The sequence below is a fragment of the Neopelma chrysocephalum genome, unplaced genomic scaffold, assembly GCF_003984885.1.
Source record: "Neopelma chrysocephalum unplaced genomic scaffold, ASM398488v2 Primary Assembly neopelma1_182, whole genome shotgun sequence".
Classification (NCBI taxonomy): Eukaryota; Metazoa; Chordata; class Aves; order Passeriformes; family Pipridae; genus Neopelma; species Neopelma chrysocephalum.
Window position 1 is genome coordinate 1,173,225 of NW_020897844.1, and position 25,422 is coordinate 1,198,646.

At 45.8% G+C, this 25,422-nt stretch overlaps 1 protein-coding gene across 8 annotated transcripts in view; it reads left to right on the forward strand.

Annotated features, from left to right (window-relative positions):
• TANC2 (tetratricopeptide repeat, ankyrin repeat and coiled-coil containing 2) overlaps positions 1-25,422 on the forward strand; it is a 235,990-nt gene that overhangs the window by 146,488 nt on the left and 64,080 nt on the right. For all 8 annotated transcript variants that reach the window (XM_027702319.1, XM_027702321.1, XM_027702323.1 and 5 more), the window contains 4 exons: positions 5,135-5,398; positions 12,149-12,274; positions 18,997-19,278; positions 22,630-22,763. In XM_027702319.1, coding sequence (XP_027558120.1) covers positions 5,135-5,398; positions 12,149-12,274; positions 18,997-19,278; positions 22,630-22,763 — 806 coding nt within the window. The remainder of the gene's footprint in view (positions 1-5,134; positions 5,399-12,148; positions 12,275-18,996; positions 19,279-22,629; positions 22,764-25,422) is intronic.

Sequence of the window (25,422 nt, forward strand, 5' to 3'; positions counted from 1 at the left end):
TCATCCCATTCCTCATCTCATTCTTCATCCCATTCCTCATCCCATTCTTCATCCCATTCCTCATCCCATTCTTCGTCCCATTCTTTATCCCATTTCTCATCCTATTCCTCATCCCATTCTTCATCCCATTCTTCGTCCCATTCCTCATCCCATTCTTTATCCCATTCTTCATCCCGTTCCTCATCCTATTCCTCATCCCATTCCTCATCCCACTTGGCAGCCAGTGCAGCAGGGGACTCAGATTTAGAACAGAACTGATTTAGGGTCAGCGTGGTGCTGCTGTCAGTGTGTTTTTCAGTTATGTTTCAAGACCTTTTGTGTGCTCGCCTTGATTTATAAAACCTCCAGGCTTGGCACAGAAACAGCTTCACCTGTTTAATCTCTGTCTGTTTACAGGATTGTTTATATGAATTAAACCAGTGATTTATATGAATTAAACCAGTGATTTTAATTTGGATTTTTTTCTCTCTTATTTGAGATTTGCGTCGAAAGAGAAATCAAACACCCAACGAGCCGTGTGGATTTTGACCTCGAGCCTGGAGTAGGGCAGACTTCAGCATTTTTTGGTTTTTTTTTTTTGCATGGATATGCCTTAAACCCTCTGGCTGGTGGTGTCCAGCAGAGACTGATGTTCTAAAGGCACTCCAGGGTTGTTGGGGCACGGGCTGTGTGTGTGACCTCCTTCCCTTGGGAGAGGTTTGGATTCTGATGCTTCCCGCCTGCCAAATTTGTCTGGGCCGACGTGGCTATATTTAGGTGTATCCCTCCATGGCTGAGTTTATGAAGGGCTTATGTAGATTAGGGTAAAAAATTTATTTCACTCCTTGCCAACTCGCACATGTTGGCTGGGACGTCTCTGACGTGATGAGGGAAGTGGTGCTGGAGACGAGGGAAATGAGGTTAATTCAGCCTGGGCTTGGAGCTCTTTGCAAGGCAGAATATTGAAGCTCGTTGCTTTGCTTGCAGTTACTTCTTTGAAGCAACAAAATCCCTGTTTCCTACTCGAGACACTGTAGATCTTTAAATATAATTAATGTTTGAGTTGTTGGTCATCGTCAGGTGGGACCCACAGAAAACTCTTCTCCTGCAGTTCCAGCTGGAAAGGGAAGGTAAAGGTTGATGTTTTCCAGGCATGGTCTTTGCCTCAAGGAGAATTGGATGGGATGGTAAAAATCCCCTCATGTGTTTGACTGGAGACAAGTTCAGTTGAAAGGCTCCTGCCCCAGGGCTTAGGCCAGCTTGCAACTAAATGAGAAATAATATCTGTGGCCTGTAAATACATGAAAGTCTCCGAGCAGTGTGGTGCTGTCTGCAGTGACTGAGGTGCTGTCTTGGGGGGCTGCTGCTGCTTCTGTTCAGCTCTGGTATTTCCCCAAAGAAATAAAAATATTTTACCCACGTTATTTGCAAAAAGTTCCAATCAAAATGTTTCACCGAGGGAAACGAGACGAGCTGGGAGAGGAAAGTTTGACACAGATAAGTCCTCTGCCAAGGAAATGCAGGAGTGAATCTTGAGTGCTCAAAGCAAGGTGGGAAATGACTCCAGGATCTCTGGAGTGTATTCCCTCCTGGCATCTTGGTCCCAAGTGGCTTCAAATGTGCCCCCCGGAGCTGGTGCAGGTGGTGCTTGTGCAGAGGGTGGGTTGGGATCTTGGGGACCTGAGATGCAGCAAATCCTGGGACAACGAAGATGGGGAAGGGCCTTGATTTGAAACCGTGTGAGGACACTGAGGGCACTTGGTGTGTTCAGCTGGAGGAGACTGAGGGGAGACCTCACTGCAGTTCCAGTTCCTGGGCAGGGGCAGAGGAGGGGCAGGGACTGAGCTCTGCTCTGGGGGGACCAGGGACAGCACCCAGGGAAGGGCTGGAGCTGTGTCAGGGCAGGGTCAAGTTGGATCTCAGGAAAAGGTTCTTCCCCAGAGGGTGGTTGGCACTGACCAGGCTCCCCAGGGCAGTGGGCACAGCCCCAAGGCTGCCAGAGCTCCAGGAGGGTTTGGATGATCCTCTGGGGCACAGGGTGTGACTCTTGGGGATGGGCCTGTGCAGGGCCAGGAGTTGGACTGGATGATCCTTGTGGGTCCCTTCCAACTCAGCACATCCTGTGATTCTCTGAGAGCTGAGGACAGGATTGCAGAGGGCACCACTCTGCCTGTGCCCTCTCAGCCAAGGGGCTTCCCATGGGATCATCCATTAATGTGTTTTACAGCACTCAGATGGTTTAGATGCTTCAAATTCTGTCTATTTTCACACTGCACAGTGTGAGACTGCACCAGCAGAGACTGGAGACACATCTCCCTGTCTATAAATACAGATATTTATGCACACACGTCTGTATTTATATCCCTGTGCTGTTACTTGGGTGCTGTGGAGAACCTCAGCTGTTGGTGCACATTGGGGTTGAAGGATCTGCCTCTCAGCAGGTGGCTCAAGGCAAAAATTCCTGCTCTTTGATGGATTGGAGGTCATCAGTTTATCTTTTCCCACTTCAGAGCACAGTGTCTGTCAAAGGTTGCATTTTTTTGAGCTTTTGGCTGATGACGTGTCCTTGGGTTTGAAAGTCATAGAATTATCGGTGGTTTGAGTTGGAAGGGACCTTTAAAGACCAGCTAATTCCAACCCTCCTGCACTGTCCCCAGGTGCCACATCCACACATTTTGAACACTTTCCAGGGGTGGTGCCTCCACTAATTCCCTGGGCAGTCTGTTCCAGGGCTTGACCACCCTGATATCCAACCTAAACCTTCCCTGGTGCAACTTGAGGCCATTTCCTCTCATCCCATTGGACTGGACTGGACTGGAGTGGAGTGGAATAGAATAAGAATAAAATATTTTCAGTGGAAAGGAACCTACAGTGATATGTCCAACTCCCTGACCCTTTCAGGGCTGCCCAAATCTTTGCACTTCCATTGTATTTGCCAGTTTGGCATTCCCAGCTTTTCCCTGCTGAACATCAAACTGCATCAACCCCAGTAGTGGCAGATAATGTGAATTTTCTCAAATTAGCTGTTGCTTTCTCAGTTTTTCATTCTGAAGGGGTGATGCCTGAGCAGCTCTGGGGTCACCCTGTGGAATAGCTTTATCCCCCTGAGATGTGCTCGGCCTGTCAGCTCACGTTGCAAACTCAGAACTAACCTGCTGCCTTTGCCTTTTAACTAAAATCAAAATTATTTCGGTTTAAAAAAGCTCCTGGAAGAGATTAAATGCGCAGAACCATCACTTCAGCCTGTGTAGCAGCACTTAGATCATCCAGGGCTGTTCAGCAGGTAAATTAATCCACAGGGAACAATCCTAAATACCTGATTCAGTGACGAGTTTGCACATAAAACAGCTTTAGTGTAAACCAGTGAAAATTAACGTTTCAAATGAACACAAATTGTCAATTAGAAAAGGGGCCAGCAGGACTTATTAGCTCTTTTTTTTCTTTTTTTGTTGCTTCATTTAGAGAAAACTTATTTTGACACATAGTTATTTTATTTTTCCTCAATTTGATGTGTTGGAAGATGACTGATGGCAGCTGCTGATTTGTTTCTACAAAGATTAATTAGACACATACTGAGATAGGCTTTTAAAATTAATGGATTTTAATGGATCAATGGATTTTTTCCCCCCTGTAAATAGACAACGTAGTCTGCCTGCCCTGCAGACCCAGACTTTGAAATGGAGATTTTTCTAGAAAACCATTTCACACATATTTCTTAAGCAATTTGAGGGAGCAAGAGTAGTCTGTGAACATCTGTTTTCTGTTTTTATCTAATTTTCTTATCCTGAATTGTAAATGTGTTTACCTGACAGCAAACCTATGTTTAAATGCCAACAAACAAATACCAGTCCTTAGCAGTTGCATATGTTGGTTGTACATTTCAAAATATGTCACAAACAACTAAATTTTGGAGCATTTGGTGAGATGCAAAGATACTGAGGCAACACAATAGTGAGAAATAAAGCCACAGAAATAGGGGTGAAGGTTGAACTGTGTGGAGTTTGTTGGATGGATAAAGAACAGGCAGAGCAGCAATTACAGGTCTTGACTTTTTTAATGATGATTTTGTGATTTTAAATTCTAATTCCTGTCATAATGTCATTTAGCATGAGGAATTCAGGCAGATGAGTCCTTGGTCATGGAAGTTCATGGGATAGAGTCCAGCTGGGCACTGTGTGGGGCTGGCACAGGTTGCCCAGAGAAGCTGTGGCTGCCCCTGGATCCCTGGAAGTGTCCAAGGCCAGGTTGGACAAGGCTTGGAACAACCTGGGCTGGTGGAAGGTGTCCCTGCCCATGGCAGGGGGTGGAACTGGATGGGCTTTAAGGTCCCTTCCCACCAAACCATTCTGTGATTCTCTGACACACTCAGATAAGTTGGTGTGGGCATTGGGACCTTCTGTCAGTGACTAAGAGACCTGATTGTGACCTTGAATGAATATATGGGAGACTAAAGATGAAAGTCAGCAGCCCAAAGGGAGTTACAGCCACTGGGAAACTGCATCAGGATCCAGAAGACAAAAAATACCACCAGGGAGAAGGTGGTGGTGGTGTGGATCAATAGTGTTGTCACTTCCCAATGTGAGAGTCGATATAGCCATGCTCCTCATCCGTAAAATGAAATAATCAAAGGGTGGATTGCAGTTAAAGCTTCATAAAAACCTGCTATCAGTCAAATGAGATAAGGGGTTCAGCTTCTGAACCAAACTAATCCCTGGAGCTGGTTGTTCAGGCAGGTCAGTGGGGGCTTCTCAGTGTCACACCTTGCAGGGTTATAAACTCCTGCCAGCACCTCCCTGCAAAGGTGAAAACTGCAGTGCAAATTCAAAGACACGAGGAGCCTTGATAATGTTTCTTCCTTAGTAATTCCTGCTCTTTCTGGAATGGTGTATTTGAATACAATGCTGCACGGAATATTTAATACTCTCTGTAATTACAAATGGCTTTTAACAGTATGAGCCAAAACATTAGAGCTTAAATGTTCTTTTAGAAGTCGTAAGCAGCAACAGTATCATTAAACTAAAATCCATAATCTCTGATTTATGTGGATGTGGAAAGTCTGATGGGGCTCAGTCTTGGCTCTGGCATTGAGCAGCGTGTGCTCAGCCATTCCTGCTTTGTTACTCACTTTGTTTATCATCTCTCTCCCCCCTTCAAGCCACTCTGACAAGTTACTCCGAAAATGTGGAACGCACTAAATATGGAGGGGAAAGCAGCAAAGAGCTTGGATCTGGAGGAAACCTGAAACCTTGGCAGTCCCAGAAATCCAGCATGGACTCGTGCCTGTACCGTGTGGACGAGAACATGACGGCCTCCACCTACAGCCTCAACAAAATCCCCGAGAGGAACCTGGAGACCGTCCTGTCCCAGTCGGTGCAGTCCATTCCTCTTTACCTTATGCCACGGCCAAACTCAGTAGCAGGTAAGAAATCCGTGTTTGTGCCTTTTTTAGGTCAGGGCCAGACCCAGCACGTGGCACAGCCCTTCTTGTGTCCTCCTTATCCGAGGAGAAATCTCCTTTCTGGAGTCGTCGTCGTTAAGAGTGACAAAAATTGTCTGTTCGTTTGACTTATTGCTTCTAAATGGAAAATTCCTGTGGGGAAAAGTGGTTCTGGTGATGCTTAATGGTTATTTCAGCAGTTTGTGGTCCCTCTCTTACAAAATTGTGCAACTGAAAAATTATTGGAGAATATGTTTAAAAAGAAAAGATTCTTTGCTGTCCTTCCAATGCAGATATCTCAGGTTTGAAGTGCCCAGGCATCACAGCCATTTCTACTATTTCAAAGGGTTCACTGTAAATAAAATCAAGTGTCTGATCTTCTCTGAAGATCCTAAGAGCTTTGGAGTTAAGAGAATGGTGAGACTTTCTGTCTACACAGGGTTGGCTCTGGGTCCCGTCTCTCGTGGTGGCCTTTGCCCCAAACATCTCAGCACAGGGGTGTCCTCACACCTCACAGCACCTGGGACTCGCTGATGAACAAAATCTTTTGTCTTGGCATCAAATCAACATTATTTTAATTTAAATTCGTGTCTGCTTTTTAAAACATTCCCAAATGATGCTGTGCCCTCCCTTATTGATGTCTTTTCCCAGCCTGCCGAGTGTCCCCCTGAAGCTGGTGACAGCAGGGCAGAAAGAAGAGATGGGATTAAAAATATTAAAGCTGCTTGCCTGGAATTATTCCCCTTTCCTTTATTGCCCCATATTTTTTTTCTTGCTGTGTGACTCCTCTGAGGTAAAACATTCTGGTGTGTGTGTCTGTATAAACACGTGGAGAAATCCAAGCTTTGAATTCCGAGTCCCTGTGGATTCTCCTGCTGCCTGGCAGCAGGGATGCTGCTCCAGAAAGTCCAGAGATGGTACTGAGAGATATCCCAGGATACTGCCTGTTAAATCAGCATCCCTTGGTGAACCAGGCTGTGTTGCATAACTGGATTAGGTTCCCTTTTTAATCCCACTTTGGCCAGTCACAGACCTGAAAGCGATGGAGAAATGAGATTTTAGAGATGCTGAAATACAAACAGCCTGAGCACGGGGGTGCAGCATGGGCTGAAAACCTGCATTTCAGGCTGAAAACCTGCATTTCAGGCTGAAAACCTACATTTCAAACTGGAAAGAGGGGATGGGAAAAACCTGGAAAGCTCTGCTTGCACAGCCTGGTTACTTTAAAATAATTTCTCCTAAATGACACCGTGCAAACACCTTCCAAAGCAAACAGAGTGGGTTGGGCACTGTGAATTTAAATACACTTGTCTTGGTTTAATTGACTGTCAGAGTTATTGTCTTGCTTGATGTGTTTAGAGGGAAATACTATTTGAAGAGAAGACTATCCAGCAAGGCTCAGGAACACCTTTTCCTTCTGTATTTTTTTTTTTGGTGGAGGTTTTGCAGCTTTCTGTGTCAGCTTACACAATTCACGTCCCAGGTTAAATCATGGTAGTGTTCAAGTAGAATTCAAGATTTGCCTTAACCTTTTATCATCAAATCCTCACATATTGGCTCCTATAAGCTTATGGCTCCAGAAAATTATGGGTTTAGGTAATGGATTTATATGGATGTTTCTCCCCAGACCGTTTAACCTCGTTATCTTTGTGCTTGAATGATGGGAAAGGGAAACCAGGTGTAGCTTCAGGGTTGATTTAAAGCCCATGTGCAAATGTGCCATTGCCCAAAGAGTTAATCCTGGGCTGCCAATTCCTTGTCCTTGCTCCAGCTCCACACATGGGATAACCACTTGATAAACCAGATCAGCTGACTAATCCAACTGAAAATGAACCCTCCAGAAAATTGGTATATTCATGTATAACCTCAAGGTCATCAGTGTGGAGGCAAAATGGGGCTGGGCAGAAAGCTGCCTTTCTTTTAGTGGCATTCCATGGTATTCCACATTTTAAGGTAATCATGAAATCACAGCTTTGCTAAAACAGGCTCTTCTTGTCTTATTTTTCTTGTCTCGTTTATTTTTTTCAAATGCGGTTGAATTTTCATACCAACAGTCTGTTCTTGGGAACCAAAGCGTGGCAGCTTTTTTTCTTTTTTATTCTGTTTTTTTTTTTCTTTAGGATTCTCCCAGAATATCTTCCAAAACAGCACAAAAATGTTCTTTCTCACAGCAGCTCACAAAGAGCAGTCACTGAACGTAACGTGTCCCTGCTGTCAGCGAGCAGGTTACAACTGGGAGCAGCTCTTACAACACAAACTCTTCCCTGGGAGGATGGGGAGGCCCTGGCACAGGTTGCCCAGAGAAGCTGTGGCTGCCCCTGGATCCCTGGAAGTGTCCAAGGCCAGGTTGGACGGGGCTTGAAGCAACCTGGGCTAGTGGAAGGTGTCCCTGCCCATGGCAGGGGGTGGCACTGGGTCATCTTTAAGGTCCCTTCCCACCAAACCATTCTGTGATTCCATGATTAATCTCATCTTGAACTTTGTCACATAATGTACCTTTAGTTAAAAAAAAACAGTTAAAAACACTTTTTTTTTTTTGGTAAAAAAAAACCAACAAAGAACAACAGTGCAGGCTCCTGTAAGTGCCAGAGTGGGATTTGGCAGAGCAAATGTGGGTCTTGGTAAATCTCTGAGATTCAGGGGTTACCATATATGTGATATTTTTTAAAAACTCAGGTGTGGGAGCACATCTGGTGGGCAGTGCTGAGTTACCACATGGAGTACAGATGTTATTTTATATATGCAATTTTATATTTCTTATAATTTTATTATTTTACATCATTATTTATTTATATATTATATACTATTTATTACATATTATTATTTTATATTATTCTACTATTTTTATTATTATATATTTTATACTATTTATGGCATATTATTATTTTATATTATTATATTATTTTATATTACTATATATGTTATACTATTTATTGTATATTATTATTGTATATTATTATTTTATAGTATTATATATTTATATATAATATACTATTTATTATATATCATTATATTATTTTATTATTATATATTATATACTTTTTGTATGCAAATTTATATATTATTTTATATATGCAATTTTCTGGCATTAATCCCTCGTCAGCTGACTGTTGTTTCCCCAGGCAGCAAAGCACTGTCTGGGAATGGGAAGGGGAACTGTGCTGAGGAAGGGATACCCTTGGTGTTGGAGTTGGACATCCAGGTTTTGGAAGGAGCGCAGATTTCTTAGGGAAGTTTGCATTTTGTGGACACAAATAATGTCCCGTTCTATTTCTGTCACCCCCGAAATGAAACGTGAAATCTTGTGTTACTCAGACCACATGCATGGTTTATAAGGTCTGTTTAAATATTAATAGGGAATTAAAATGCCCTTATATAATACTAGCTCTGCTCTTTTTCCTGTCAGAGAATATAAAATAGCAGCAAATACATTATTAGTTACAAACTTCAGTGGAACTTTCATGGAATCACAGAATCACAAACTGGTTTGGGTTGAAAGGGACGTTAAAGCCCATCCAGTGCCACCCCCTGCCATGGGCAGGGACACCTTCCACCAGCCCAGGTTGCTCCAAGCCCCGTCCAACCTGGCCTTGGACACTTCCAGGGATCCAGGGGCAGCCACAGCTTCTCTGGGCAACCTGTGCCAGGGCCTCCCCACCCTCCCAGGGAAGGATTTCTTCCCAATATCCCATCTAACCCTGCCCTCTCAGTTTGAAACCATTATTGTTGCAGGTATTGTTGGATCTGAGGGCAGGGTTTGAAGAAATGCCTGTAAATTCTGTCCTTTTGAGAACACAGCCCTGGCAGGGGGTTGGAATGAGATGACCTTTAAGGTGAACTGAATCCCTTCACTCAGACAAGAGCAGCAACACCCCCCTGCCTTCTCCCCAGCTCCCCCAGAGACCCCATTTGCAGAGTCCACCCCTTCCCTGGGCTGCCAAATACCAATTTCAGGTCAGGTTGGTTTGTATTTGTTGCTCAAATAATGCATTGACACTGAATTATCTTCCACTATTTGCCGTTTCCCTGGGAGAATTGCATCTGCAGGATGCAAATATTGTTTCTGAGGAGACACTTTTCCCCTCTGTGGTGTTTTATCTGCAATCTCAGTACGTGGGATAAGGTTCAGGATTGAGGGGAAGCTTTTTACAATTTAATATTTTCTGAGATAAATTGATCTTGCATAATTTTTGAAAGTACCGAAGCGTATTCTCAGGAAAAATTGCTCCCAGTTCCTCTGGCCTTAGATCTCTTTAATTATTCCTCAGTTGTAAATCAGGAAGATAAATCTCAGTTCATCCTGAGCCCTGGCAGGGCACTTACTGACAATTGGGAAAATAACCCCTGGCAAAACTGCAATGGATCTGCAAACACACACTGTGTGAGAGTCTCCTCTGCTGTGGCTGTAGAAGATGGTGATGATGATGAAGGTGGGAAGGGCTGCTGAGAAATAATTCCTCACTTCTTGTAGGCCAGCAGTAAATCAGACCAGTGGCCATCCTACAGCACACAAAGTCCACCCCTGCAAAACATCTGGGGTGGCAGCTGGTGCTCATCTCACAGGCAGGACAGAGGTGGAAATGAGACTCTTCAAACAACTAAAAGAAAAATAAAATGCACTGTCAGGATTGAAGTTCTTCCCAGGAAATGACACGGTTCTGGTTCTGGAGCAAGCAGAGCTGACGGGCTTTCCTTGATTTGTAAGGAAAGACTGAAGAGCCTCAAAGGGGGGTGGGTTGGGAGGGACCCTTAAGGTCCTCCAGTCCATCCCCCTGCTGTGGGCAGAGACATCTCTACAAGACCAGGCTGCTCAGAGCCCCATCCAACCCTCTGTAGGCACAGTCTGCCATGGATGGAGAGATGAGGGCTGGAGGAGGAAGGACCAACCTGCCTGATGTGGTACCAGGCTCCTGGGTACCCTCAGGACACTTTGGATCTTCCTGGAGGTGCTGCAGTGAACCTGCTCTTCCCCTGAGGATCCTCTGGCTCAGTGACACTGCAAAACTGGACAGAAATTGCAAAGCAAAAGACACATTTCAGGGGCCAGGCAGGAGTGACCCTGAGGGTGATGTTGAGAGCTCAGTGCCCACAGAAAATAACCCGTGTCCCTGCTAAAGCCCCTTCTGTAATTGCAGCATCTCAGCTCTAATCGATCCTTCACAGTCAGCATCTAATCAACTTTGCACGAGTACAGGAGCATGAAGGACTTCTAAAAACAGACCTTGATGGTTTTATCCCCCTTTTTTATTTTTTCTTTCTCCTCTTGTTTATCTTTTGTCCTCTGTCTCCCTTTTTCTCTTTCTTAAAACTTGGAAGGTTCAGGCAATTTGAAGAACAGCGTTAAAAATTCCTGCCCCTTCTCCCCACCTGTGTTAGAGTCTGAATCTTGCTTAATTTTTTGACTGCAGCACCATCCTATAAAGGTGTTTACATGGTCATTAAGAATTGCATGAACAAAAGTGTTTCCCTTAGTTTTGAAATGTTCTGCCTTTCGGTTTTGTTGAATTGTTGCATCTTGTGTTGGGTCACAGGGAGGGAGGATCCCAAGTCCGGTGCCCTGAGTGACTCTTAAGAACTGTATCAAAATATTTACCCAATTCCCAGCAAATAATTAATGTCAGCTTCACGGGCAGCCTTTGGAGAAGTCATTTAATGGATTAGTTCAATTTAAAATAATAATCTTGTTGTGGTAATTGACTGAAAAACCAAAGAAATAGAAGCAGTGCTGCATCCAGAGTGCTGAGCAGCCCAGGGCTGGTTTCCATGGGTTAAAGTTTAATGTGAATTTTGGAAATGGTTATCAGAACAGGAGCAGAGCTGGTGATCTGCAAAGACTGATTTTAAAGCTTTCTGTTTCTAATTGGGAAGACTATTTCATGCAATGAAGTTTTCATTCCTTTGCTTTATAATACTCTGTAAATTCCTTGGCTGACAAGGGTCTGAAATGGCAGAATAATGGGTAAATTCAGATGCAAGGGATCCAAATTTGTTTTGTTAAGCCACATTTTCTCCTATTTTCCAGTCATCACCATGGCAGCAGCTTTGTGGCCAGTGTTAGCTCTAGTCTGCTCCAACTGTGCTTATCCATGTAGTGATGGCACCTTCAGCAGAGACCAATAAATTATTCCTATTTAATCCAGCATTGTAAAGAAAACTAAATTCTCCCATGAGCAAGTCACGTTGAAATAGTAAAGTTATCTTCTTTTGTTCAGATAATATTTTTCTCTTTTTTTTTTTTTTTTTTTTTTTTTTGCTGGGCTGTTAAAAGTTTAATTTTTCCTGCCACTAATTCTGGCTTTAGGGACAGATAAATGTTAATATCCGAATTAAGTAGCTCTAAAATAATTGAGGAGGAGATTGTGGGCTCCAGCATGAACTGCACTGGTGAGTTGTCTTTTACGTAGCAGGAAATGTTGAGTGTCTGTGCCAGCTCTGCATAGACATGGCTGAGTTTGTGATTGGGAGGGGTGAAATCAGATATGAGAGACTCCATGTCTCCGTTTTCCATGTGGAACATCAACAGGAGACCAAACCAGAGCAGGCAGCAATGGGGCATGAGAAGAAGTCACCAGAACACTTCTTTACTCCTGGCTAAGGGCAGTTGGACTTGGTTCATCTCAGCTCTGTTGGCTCAGGGTGGTTTTAACTGTGTATAAAAATAAAAATCCAGTAACCAGGGGCTGAAATGCAAAGGTCAGGGGTGTGATGTGGTTCTTTGCTCTCTCCTGGCAGCCACCAGCTCGGCCCACCTGGAGGACCTGGCGTACCTGGACGAGCAGAGACACACCCCCCTGCGCACCTCGCTGCGGATGCCGCGGCAGAGCGTGGCCGGCGCCCGGGCACAGCAGGACCTGAGAGGTGGGAACTCAGCCTGGGGAATTCCCACTCCTGGGGGGGTGTGGGGTGGGTGCTTGGGTTGCACCTGCTGTGTCTACATCCATGTGAAAGTCAGAATCCCAGAACGGTTTGGGTTGGAAGAGACCTCAAAGCTCATCCAGTTCCACCCCCTGCCATGGGCAGGGACACCTTCCACGAGCCCAGGTTGCTCCAAGCCCCATCCAACCTGGCCTTGGACACTTCCAGGAATTCAGGGCAGCCACAGCTTCTCTGGGAATTCCATTCCAGCCCCTCACCACCCTCACAGGGAATAAATTCTTCCCAATATCCCAGTCTGCGCTCCTCCAGCTCAAGGCCATTCCCCCATGTCCTGCCCCTCCATGTCCTTGTGAAAGGTCCCTCTCCAGGTCTCCTGTGGCCCCTTTAGGTTCTGCTCAGGGGGCTTTTATCCTGCTCCTGTTCCAAAGGTGATTTTTGAGGAATCATAATAGTCTGTCTCTGATTTCTCTGGCTTAGAAACATCACAGACTTTCTGTGATTGGGAAGAGTCCAGTTTTAGAATTACAGAAGCACAGACTGGGTTGGGTTGGAAGGGACCTTTAAAGGTCATCCAGTCCAGTCCCCCTGCTCGTGCCATCTCCAGCAAGATGCCAGTGCATTCTCCTTCCAGCATGGAAGAATTCCTTCCCAGTATCCAACCTAAACCTACTCTCATTTTGAAGCCACTCCCCCTTGTCCTGTCCCTCCATCCCTTGTCCAAAGTCCCTTCCCAGTTCTCTTGGAGCCCCTTTAGGCACTGGAAGGGGCTCAAAGGTCTTCTCAGAGCCTTCCCTTCTCCAGGCTGGACACCTCCAGCTCTCCCAGCCAATCTCTGATCCCCATGGGGTTAATATTTTGATAATTTATAAAAAATTAGAAATTGTAATGTTTTTACTTCTTTTTTTTTCAATCCAAAGCCAAGGTTTTCAACCCCCCCTTGCATTTTGCAGGGTGCCAATGGGGAAGGAGCCCAGCACAGTGACAGGGTCACTGTCCTGGTGTGTCCCTTGTAGAGATGGCTCACAATGCCCACATTCAGGCAGCCCTTTGCCTTCTGAAAGGCCTTTTGAGAGGGGAGATTTTTGTGGTTCTTCCTGGCAAATTCCACAAACAAGATGTTAGCAATGAGAAGAGGAGCCAGGACTGACATTTTAGTGTTTTGTTTATTCCCAGGCAGCTCCAGCTCCATTTGCTCCATGTCCTTGGGATTTTTCAGCCCACCCTACAACTTCCATCCCCCCTTTAATCTGAGCTCAGTCTTTGGCCACGTGCTCAAGCTGTCACTGGGACAGCCCTGAGTCTGCAGCAGAGCATTGGGTTGATGCTTCACCCCCTCATTTGTCCTTGCACAGATGAATAAGTGGCTGGGAAAGCTCATTTGGGATATTTTCAGGTTGTTTCTGTGCCTGGTTCATTCTCCCCTGTGCAAAGAAAATGGGTTTCTTTTGGCCATACATGAAACTTTCTGTTCTCTTGGGTGTTTTTGAGCAAGTGCCACCATCCTGGGGTGAGGAACTGGGGAGCTGGAGGGCACAGGTTGGGTTTTCACCCAGCCCCACACGCCCGACCTGGTCCAGCCTGACCGGGCTTTGTGCCAAGGAATGAACCCCCCAAAAATTGGGTTTGGGAGCTGTGGATGGCAGTTTGTAATGAAATCCCCTGGCTGGGGAGGCACTTCTAGAAATGCATTAGCAGGCAGTGAGTGAAGAAAACAAAACTTTGACAGACCAAATTTCCATATGTTGGGAGGCAGCAGCTTGCCAAGGCTGCGTAATTTGCAGTGATTGCATCCAAAACATTCAACTTTATTGTAGGAACAGAATCAAATTGTTTTCCAGACACACTTTTTTAAAACCTGTGTAGCACTACATATTTTCTTTCTGCTTTTTGTTCTTTTTCCCCCCCCCCTCCCTTTTTTGTGACAGTTGCCTGAGAAGCACAGCAGCATTTTGGGTTTTTTTTGGAATTCGTTTCTGATCTTGGTTGAGGCACTTTGCTGTTTTGAAAAAGAGAGGGAGAAGAAGAGGATGTGAAAAAACCCCAAACCCATCACTATTTGGAAATATTTTCATTTAAATTAATATGTGAGGGGGGGCTTCCCCTTCCTCCCCCCAAAATGCTTCGTGTTGCAGATATTGCTGTGAAATTACATCAGTCTGGGCTGGTATAAACAGCAGCTCTTTGTTCCAGCTGGAAATCCTAAACTTGGGTTTAATTTTAATGTCTCTAGTCTTGGCACTGGGCTGAAATAGCAAAGCCATTCCTGGCCCAGTGTCGAGGGACATGTTACAACCCACTGGTTATTCCCACTGTTCCAAAATCCCAGAGAGAGACTAAATGGCAGATTCTATTTTTTGCTTATTTTTTGTTAAATCAGTGCTTTTAACCAGGGGAGTAGTTGAGCAATCCCAACACAAAGAGCACGACAAGGATTCGTCCCAGTGACAGGTTTTTAATAGGATGGGGAAGGCAATTTTTGCTTTCCCTGCTTTCATCCCCTGGGATTTGAGGCTGCTTGGAGTTGCTGTATCCCAAAAACCCACTGGCTGTGATGTGGAGAGGGAGCCAGATGGCAACAAAATGAGGGGCATTAGAACACCCCAGCTGTGCCATCAGGGGTTTTTTTTGCTCCAAAAAGCTGATGCAGGGAAGAACCAATATGTCTGGGGTGGAGGAGTGGATGGTTTACACTCCCCCAATGTACTATTATATGTAATATATAGATATATATAAATATATAGATGTGTAATATATAGATAGATATATATATAGGGAGAGATATATGTAATATATAGATAACTAGGTAGATAATATATAGATAAAACATGAAACAGTGGCATGTTTTCCTTAAATTGTCTTTTATAATTTTCAAAGGGTTTTCCTCATGGTATGTGTTCAATACCGTCACCTCTTGGGCAGGAGAGTTTCGTGTGCTTCTTAAAATCACAAAAAAAATAGTTTAGTCTTTCTAGGCACATGGACTGTGAGAAATAGGAACTGGTTTCATCCCAGTGGCTGTTTAAGATGACAGTTGAAAGAATCAGGAATCATTAAGGCTGGAAAAATCCCTCTAAGATCATTGGGTCCAACCAGCCCTGCCAAGGCCACCACCAACCCACGTCCCCAAGTGCCACATCCACAGGGCTTTTAAATCCCTCTGGGAATGGGGACTCCACCCCTGCCCTGGGCAGCTGTGCCAGGGCTGGACAGCCCTTTCCATGAAGGAATTTTCCCTGATATCCAACCTAATACCCAGGAGCTGCAGTCTAAAGCAATAAAGGGAAGAAACTCAGACATTTGGCTGATTTGTGGGTTCTTAATTAATGAAGGACACAGTGGATGGTGATGGTTATTCAGAACCACAGTTCATTGTAATAAATACAAAGCACTTCTCACCTGGGCTTCCTGTCGGTATGTTGGCATTATCAGGCTGTGGGGCCCTGTAATGGCTGGTTTTGGGCAGCAAAATGTGTCCTCCATCAGAAAAAAATTCTAAAACAGCCATAAAACTCATCTAGAAAAAAAACAGAAAACAGCTAATGAGCTGTGGGTGCTGATTGCCAGCATAGCTGAGAAAAAAATCCCTGTTTGGAGAGGGGGGAGTGTGTAAAACATGATTTCTGAACAGGCATTTTAGAGCCTTTCAACAACTAAAATAACTAAAAATTCACTTTGTGTGGCATAGGGTGTAAAGCAGGACAGGCCTTTCTCTGATTGTGCTCCTGCTCTTTTCCATCTCAGTGGCTTTTTCCAGTTGTGCACATAAAATACACCTGGATTTGGGTTGATTGAAGTGAAATTTTCAGAACCAGGGTGGGTATGGGAGGCAGTGCCCCAGCTTTGGGATTTGAGTTTAGTTTGGGCCCTACAGAACTTGCACAGTTATTTCATCAAGTCTCATGAAAATTTTCCTCTCCCAGACCCTGTTCTGTCCCACTCCACACCCTCATTCCCAGGGAAAGTGTGGATTTGATTTATGTTAAGGTATTATCAGAAATTTGGGCTCTTTCTGTGGTACTCTGGCTTCGGTTCTATAAAATGCTTCATTTCAAGGAATATGAATCCCAGCAAGTGTTTGACAAATTTTCAAGGATGGGAATGGAGCTTATTCACATCCTTTGATTTTCACAAGCACTGAAGTCAGCAGCTGACGGTGTTCATCCAAAATGTGTCTGCACATCCTCACCCCATACTCTGAACCTTCCTTTCCTGCTGTTCAGAGCATTTCTCTTAGCCTATCCTTTAATTAATTAATTAATAAATGCTGAAGCTCTGGTGCAGCCTCCCTTCCTTGTGATCTGGGGTTATTTTTTTCAACTCTTTGCACACAAAATTTCCCCTGGAGCTCCGGAGTCTTCCTCGGTGGTTGTGCTTTTCCTGGGGACCACTGGCACTGAGGGTTGTAAATTAAAAGAGTGGCAAGAAGGATTTGGAGTGGTTCAGCAGACAGGACTAGGAATTAATGAGGATCTGGCACATGGACTGCAATTAGTCAGTGCAGTCTTAAATTATTCCCGAACGTTTCTGGCAGTCCAGCGAGGAGAACGTTTGTCTTCCAAACACGGCGTGGTGAAATAAATGTCTCCTGCTGGCACGTGGGAGGGGGTTTGGTGGCTGATGGGACAAAAAGCATGTTCTCAGCACTTGTCTCCAAACCAGTGAGGCTCATTTTGAGTGTTTTCTCAACCCTCTGCCCTCCGAGAGCCCTGGGATTGCAAAGTCTGAAGTGGTGAAATGTCCCCCCAGAGCAGCAGGAGAAGGGCTTTGCTTTGCTCTGGTGGTGTTGGAAGAACCAGGAGGTTGGATATAGGTAGATAAGTGGTCTTGGAGGTATTTTTCCAACCTAACTGATTCTCTGATTCTGTATCTGAAAAAGAAATCTCCTCTAATACCCTATCTAAACCTTCCCTGGCACAACCTGAGGCCATTTCCTCTTGTCCTGTCCCTTGTTACCTGGGAGAAGACACCTGGGAGAACTGGTCTCTTCTTCCAGTTCCCACCTAAGAGCATCTTTGCACCATGTCTGTGCAGTCATTGCTCTTTAGGTTATGCATTCCCTGGATAGCTCGTGCCAAGTGGAAAAAATGGCAAATACCTTCTCCCTTCACCCTCAGATGCTCCCAAAAAAGTTTCATGGCTGGTTTGGATTTTTCTGTGTATTTTATTGTAATCTAATGCATTAAAAAAATGGGAAAAGGAACACAATCAATATCCACGTTTTTAGGTGCTGGCAGTGCCCCAGCACACGTGGTCTGTGAGGGAAGGTATTTCTTACTCTCCCTCTTAACCTTAGGTTGCTTTGCAACATCGTGTTTCCTTGTGAAACAAGACAACGTTTTAATTGCCAAACGGGAACATCCTGTCAGCAATCTGGTTTCACTTATTTACTTCAGGAGAGTCAAAATAACTTTGCTCAGATTGATTTAGCACTTGTAGGTGCTGAGATTGTTCCGTGCTCTGAGCAGGTGAGCAGACGTTGTGTGTCTGGATTGAACAGACAATCCTGTCTCCCAGGGGATGCCGTGCAGAGCCCAGTGTTCTGCCTGCAGCCTTTAATTATGGTGGGTTTAAACAAGAAAATTAATTTCTCCAGCCACACTTTTTCCCCAGCTCTGAGCCACTTCATCCTGTAAAATTCTCTGAACTCCTTTGGTGGAAAATGGTGTGAATGAGTCCAGCTGGAGATGAAGCACCACAGAGCCTCTTGCTCAGTCCCCCACCTCTTCCCCCCACACCTCGGTGAAATGGGGAGGAGGATCAAAGTAAAACTTGTAGGTTGAGATAAGAACAGTTTAATAATTGAAAATAAAGTAAAATACAATAATAATATTGGTAAATCATAATAATGATAATAAAGAGGGGAAAACCAACAGATTCACAGTGCACCTGCTGATTGATGCCAGAACCCCCTTCCCGAACCCAGATCAGCCTCTTCCCAGCAATTCCCCCCAGCTGATATACTGGGCAGGATATTCCATGATGTGGAATATCCCTTTGGCCAGTTTGAGTCACCTGTCCCAGCTCTGCTGCCTCCCAGTTTCCTTTGTGCATCTCCTCCCTGGCAGAGCATGAGACAAGAGAAAACCAAAGTCCTTCACTTGGGATAAACACGATTTAGAAAAAACCAAAATCAAAGCACAGCACTGGGACAGCTGCTGAGAAGGAATTAACTCTTCCCAGCTGAAACCAGGACAATAAGAGGAGTCTGAGGGGAGACCTCGTTGCAGTTCCAACTTCCTGGGGAGGGGCAGAGGAGGGGCAGGGACTGAGCTCTGCTCTGGGGGGACCAGGGACAGCAGCCAGGGAAGGGCTGGAGCTGTGTCAGGGCAGGGTCAGGTTGGATCTCAGGGAAAGGTTCTTCCCCCAGAGGGTGGTTGGCACTGACCAGGCTCCCCAGGGCAGTGGGCACGGTCCCAAGGCTGCCAGAGCTCCAGGAGGGTTTGGACAACGTTCTGAGGGACAGGGTGGGATTGTTGGGGTGTCCTGTGCAGGGCCAGGAGTTGGACTGGATGATCCTTGTGGGTCCCTCCCAACTCAGCATATCCTGTGATTCTGTGAATACAGCAGATGCTTTACCAACAAACATAAGGAAACGAGTGTCCTTTTCACCTTTTGAGATGAAAAGATAAAACATCATCTCCAAACCCTCCTTTCCCCGCCGGCGTGGACGGTGACGTCCCCTCTCCGTGTCTCTCCCCCCGCAGTGCGGTTCGCGCCCTACAGACCCCCCGACATCTCCCTGAAGCCGCTGCTCTTCGAGGTGCCCAGCATCACCACCGAGTCCGTGTTCGTGGGCCGCGACTGGGTGTTCCACGAGATCGACGCGCAGCTCCAGAGCTCCAACGCCAGCGTCAACCGGGGCGTGGTCATCGTCGGCAACATCGGCTTCGGCAAAACCGCCATCATCTCCAGGCTGGTGGCGCTCAGCTGCCACGGCACCCGCATGAGGCAGATCGCCTCGGACAGCCCCCACGCCTCCCCGAAGCGTGAGTGCAGGGCACGGGGGGGTTGGGGGGGGAAGCACAATTCTGGGACCTTTAGGATGGTTTTGGCTGCAATAATCCCGTTTTTCTCTTCAGGCCCCAGAAATCAGTTTGTTGCCAAGCAGAGGAAGGACCTGTCAGCAGTATGTCATGGAGTGGTTTGGGTTAGAAGGGACCTTTAGGCATCATCCAGTTTCGACCTCTGGCCACAGGCAGGGACACCTTCCACCAGCCCAGGTTGCTTCAAGCCCCGTCCAACCTGGCCTTGGACACTTCCAGGGATCCAGGGGCAGCCACAGCTTCTCTGGGAATTCCATTCCAGCCTGTCACTGTTAAGTTGAGATGGCCAAAGCGACATAGAATTTTCTTTCAAAGCAGGGACAGGATTGCAAGAAGGCTGTAATCAATTTATTGCAACAGGTTGCAAACATTTATACTTTTCATACATCACACATGTTAACTTTCTGTTAGTGCCTTCATATAAACATATATCAGGCTATACACATGTCACCCTATTATTGGTACACATACATCAGGCCATCAGGCCATTCACATGTCAACCTGCCATTGGCACTTTCATGTATACACACACCAGGATTGGCTGCAAAATAACAAACACAGTTTTTGTGGAGTCATCCTGACTTGTAAAAAAAGTACAGGAAGTTCATTTCTGTCTTCCATCTTATTCCTGTCTGAAAGTTGCCCACATTCCTCTGCATGCTGTGTTCTCTCCTTTCAGGGGTACACTGTAATCTGGTTTATGTCTACTGCTTTGTTGATAAATGCCAGGCTGCTGACAGGCTTGCTGTCAACCCCGACACCAGCCCCTCACCACCCTCACAGGGAATAAATTCTTCCCAGTATCCAAATCTACCCTCCTCCAGCTCGAGGCCATTCTCCCATGTCCTGCCCCTCCATGTCCTTGTGAAAGGTTCCTCTCCAGGTCTCTTGTGACCCCTTTAGGTTCTGCTAAATGGGGCTTTTATCCTGCTCCTGTTCCAAAGGTGCTTTTTGAGGAATCATAATAGTCTGTCTGTGATTTCTCTGGCTTAGAAACATCACAGACTTTCTGTGATTGGGAAGAGTCCAGTTTTAGAATTACAGAAGCACAGACTGGCTTGGGTGGAAGAGACCTTTAAAGGTCATCCAGTCCAGTCCCCTTGCTCATGGCATCTCCAGCGAGATGAGGCAGCCAGTGTTCTCTGATTACAGATCCATGGCAGTGCATTCTCCTTCCAGCATGGATTATCTCAGTGTATCGTGGTATAAATGTTCAGGGTGGGTCACGAGCCCACGTAGGCTCAGCAGCAGGTTTGCTCTCCCTCCTGTGGTCCCATCCAATTCCCATCACTCCGTGCTGGCAGGTTTGCAGGTGGGGATGACAACATTTTAAAATCACTCAGCTCTCAGTAAGCGAGTAAGACAGGACTAAAAATACTGGGTGAGGTACCTGGAGGTATCTTTGAGGATGTAGGTCACTGTACCTCAGAGAAGCTGCAGTTAAATCTGTTTACTGGAGTGCAGGGCTCTTGCCCTGTCAGAAGAGCTGAAATGTCACCGGGGGTTGGCATGTTCAATAGTGTCACTTGTCAGAGCTAAATGAACAATGTGGAGTGAAAGGCAGGGCTCGTTTCTATATTTTAACTGCAGCTCTGCAGTGCACCAACTGTGTGTGTGTGTCCCCAGTCTGCTGAGGGGGATTGTGGAGATTAAAGAGACCACTGTGCTTAACTCTTTCTGGACTAAAAGCTGGGTTTCTCCCATGAGAAGGTGCCCTGCACCCTTCATGCACGAAGGATGAAGGTCCTAACACGTTGTTCAGCTCACTGTCTGGTGTATCCATGAAGTTGAAAGCTGAATGATTCCTCAGTGTTAGTTATTGGGATGGAAACCTTCAGAATCAGTATTTAATTTGACTTTATTTCCTAAAGAGATCACAAGTCCTAGTTTAGCTGTAGAAGATGATAATTATTCTGTGAGATCTTTGTGGGTCCCTTCCAACTGAGGATATTCTATGATTCATCTCTGATTCTATGATAAGTTTCTCTGTTGTTTCTTTTTCCACATGCTGAAAAAAAATCTATTATGCTTAGTGAAATCTGTGTTTAATAATAAGTGCTAATCAGGTGGTCTGACTCTGCTACAGCAGTTGTGCAATCAGCATTAGTAAAGTGGCTTCAGTGCAGCCTCATCCTTCTAATTCCTGTCTCAGAAAATTAATACAGGTGACAGTGGTGTTACAGGCTCAGAATCAAGGATGTGCCTCATTCTAATGCCCAGGGTTTAATTATGGAGGCATCCTCCTCCTCCTCTGTTGTTTGCCATTAAATGGGTCATTGTTTGCATGATGATTTCCAGTCAAGCTCAGGGATGCACTGCAGCAATCCAGGCAGGAGAACCCTGTGCCAGCACAGGCTGCACTTCAGAGTGATGTTGTTCTTAAAGCATTCCTAAAATAACCAGTAATTAGACATCAGCAAGTGCTGCATGTCTTGGTGTCATTCAGAAATTCTCTGTGTGGGTTCCTAAGAGTGAAAATCAGTGTGGTTTGGGAATGTTATCCACAAAGGCCAGGTGGATGGGCTGTGGTAGCAATCTGCTGGTAAAGCCAGTTTCTGCTTGCCAGGCAAAAGAAGCAGCTAAAACGCAATAGAACACAGTTAAACTTGCCAGAGATGATTCCAGGATAATTTATTATTTGCTTGCAAGCCTTTTCCAGATCCTGGTGCTGCTCCTGCTCCTCTCCCCCTGATTACATTAATGGGCTTCAGATGGCTGTGTTAGCTGGGACTCTCCGTTTATTTATGTTAGAAAATAGGCCCATAATTCAGAAAAATTGGCTGTCTGTGCTGAAGGAGGACTTGGAACCAAATTAACCAGCAATTGCTCATAACGAGGGAAGGTCTGTTGGCAGAAGTGCAGAGCAGGAGAGCTCTGCACTCAGATCCACCAAACCTGAAGGCAGAGCCTTCCAGAGTGCCCAGTTCACTCCATTATTGTCATTATTTTAAAGCCAGTGAAGAAGATGAATAATCATAGAATATGCTGAGTTGGGACCCGTCAGGATCATCCAGTCCAACTCCTGGCCCTGCACAGGACACCCCAAAAATCCCACCATGGGCCTGAGGGCATTGTCCAAACACTCCTTGAACTCAGACAGCCTCAAAGCTGTGTCTTAAAGGTCCTTCCCAAAAGTGCTGCTCCAAAAAGCTCTTGAGGAGCCTCCGGCCTGGAAATCCCTGAAATCCTAACCAGAGTGATTGTGGGAGTTATTTTAACTGCCATGCTGGTCTGTAATAAAGCTGTCAGTGCTTGTCCTGTGGCATTTCCTAACCTCTTTTTTTCCTTGGGCAGATGTGGATGCCAACCGGGAGCTGCCCCTGACCCAACCACCTTCTGCTCACCCGTCCATCACCAGCGGGAGCTGCCCGGGCACCCCCGAGATGCGCCGGCGCCAGGAGGAGGCCATGAGGAGATTGGCCTCACAGGTATGGAAAACATCCCTCTCTGGGCTCTTTGGGGCCTTGGGAAAAGGTCAGTTGGAGTGGAAGTCCTCTGACTCCTGTCACTCGGCGCGCTGGAAAACGCACGCGCTCAAACGTCTCCCGGGGAGCCTCCACAGAGAACCTCTGGGAGGAGTTTTATTGCCCAGGAAAGTTGTTTCTCTGAAGTGAAATTCAAATTCAAACTACATCAAATACACACTCCCCTGCTACTCTGAGGGTTTGTCTTTCCCAGCCATCCTGCTATCTCCTTTACAGATGTTAGGATCTGACACGGTTATTACCGGAATAATTGTGGTTTTTCTTCAGCAGTGAGAACAAAATTGCCCAGAGTTTGAGCGGTGTTTTGTTGGAAAGGGTTTGGTGGGGGGAGGCCCAGGCTGAGTGTTGCTGCTGTGTGTGCACTTGGGTATTTTTTGGGAAATCCTCCCAAGCAGCTCAGAGCCCTTGGAGCAATACACAACTCACTGACTGCTCTGGCAGGAGTGGATTGTGTGGAACATATGGAACACTGTCACTTGTGTACGTGAGATTTACAGCTTGAATTTTATTGTATTACTGAGGTTTAACCCTAATTCTGTGGTGGTGGGAAGGTGCCATTCTATTCCTTTGAAATCCGAGGAGTTTGCTCTCTCTCCTCCTACCCCTCTAGGGGGGATGGGAGCAGTTAATGCTTTCCTGTGCCTGCTCCTGCTTTGGAGAGGAAAATAACAAGCAAAGTCTTTGTTCTAAATTATTACCAGGACGTGTTTTGCTTGGCTTTTTGTGCCAGATACTGTCTTGTCCTGTCTGCTTTCGTGCTGACCCAGATGGTCAGGCAGGGAGAGTGTGGTGGCTGTGTAAATAAATATTAAGGCTCAATCCTCTCCTCTTCCACGTGGAGTTCTTGAAAGGAATGTGATGCCCAGGTCTGGTTTTGTTCAGAACACATTAGTCATCGTATTCCTTGCAAATCTGAAGCATTGCAGACTCCCAGAAAGGGCAGTAAAATGTGCTGTCTCTGCTTAAAATACCTCATCTATCTCAGCTTTCTTCCCCTGAGTGCTTAAGTCATCCTGCTGGGTACGTAACTGAGAAATGGATGCAGTTTTAGCTTCAGTTTCCTCCTGGAAAAGGTAAGGGAGATGGCTCTTTCAAACATTCTGTCACATCCATGGCATAGATCACTCACTGAAGCTTTTTGGCATCTCTCATCACTGGAGAAAAGAGCAAGAAACAATCCTTACAGCCAACATTGAACCAGAAATAGGCTGTTATACCTTGGCTGCAGACTCCTTCAGGAAAGGGTTTTAAAGCCCTGCTCATCCCTTGGCCAGAATTTCTTTTCAGAATAAATCCTGTGTGTTGGTGACAGAACACAACAGCTGAGGGTGGGAGATGTCCTGCCCCTCGTGCTTGCAGCAGGATGACACCCTGGGAGTAAGATTGTTCATCTCCCAGGAAATCTCCTCTACTGTAAGTGTAGATTCCAGAAATAACTGTCACCGGCTCCCAGACATGAGGCCTTGATGAAGGGATCGGTGCCAAGGCTGATGAGTTGACCTTAGAGCTCTTGGAATCCCTTCTTCTGCTCAAATTGCTGATGCAGCACATGGAACTTCCGAAAATTCCATCGTGTTCAGCAAACAATTCCTGGGATGAGTCAGAGCGGCGGCGCTTGATTCAGCATTCGGAGACCTTGGGCCGATTCCCAGCGTTGCTGTTAGCCTTGCTGGGATCCTTGGAGACCAGCATCTCCTCTGCCTGCCTCCCTCTCCCTGGCTGTTAAAGGCAAAGTGATCCCTGCAGATAATGGTCCTTGGATGCCTAGTGCTGGAAGGAACACGGAACAGGTGACAGGGGTTGATTATTTGGGAAGAGCAGGTGACTTCTTGCAGCACGTGCTGGCTGAAGACATGCACTGAAATAAAGCACGTGGTTAAACCCTCAGTCAAAGCTTCATTTCCTGTCACAGAGGGAAATAATTCTGAAAGGACAAGAATTTATTTTTTTTATTTGGTCAATTTTTTATTCCGTTTTTTTGACAATAATTTGGTTTTGTTGCGTCAGAGCCTTTTCCAGCAGGGCCGTGCGGCACGCTCCAGACCGTGAGTTTGATGGATTACCAAGCCTCAAGAAGAAAAATAAAGGCAAATAAAATGGTTAAGGATGTTTGTCAGGTTGATAGCTGGGAGTTGTGTGCACAGTGCACTCATAGTAACCTCCTGAGTAGCACAACTTGGCATCACCACCGAGGAATCCTTGCTGTCAGCAGTGGATAAATTGATTTGCTTGGAAGGAGCCGTGCCGTGTGATGTCCTCCTGGATAAAACAAACACTCCCTGTTCCTCCCCAGCTGTGGGGCTTGAAGCCTCTGAGTGACACTGGGGGGAAATAGGATTACTGACCTGGCAACAGAATTGAAAATCCATTAAAATAACAGCGTGGAGCCCTTTGTTCTGCCTGCAATCACCTCGTTCAGAAAGCCCATCGCACGTGTCTGACTCGCCTTTCAGAGACCAGGACAATTCTGAGGCTTTGAAGATGCTGAACCCTCACCAGAGCAAAACCACTGAATGGCTGGTAGACAACAGTAAAAACAGTTAAAATAATTTGGCTGCTTAAGCTGAGTGTCTGATGCCACACTTTCCAGCAAGGGACAGTT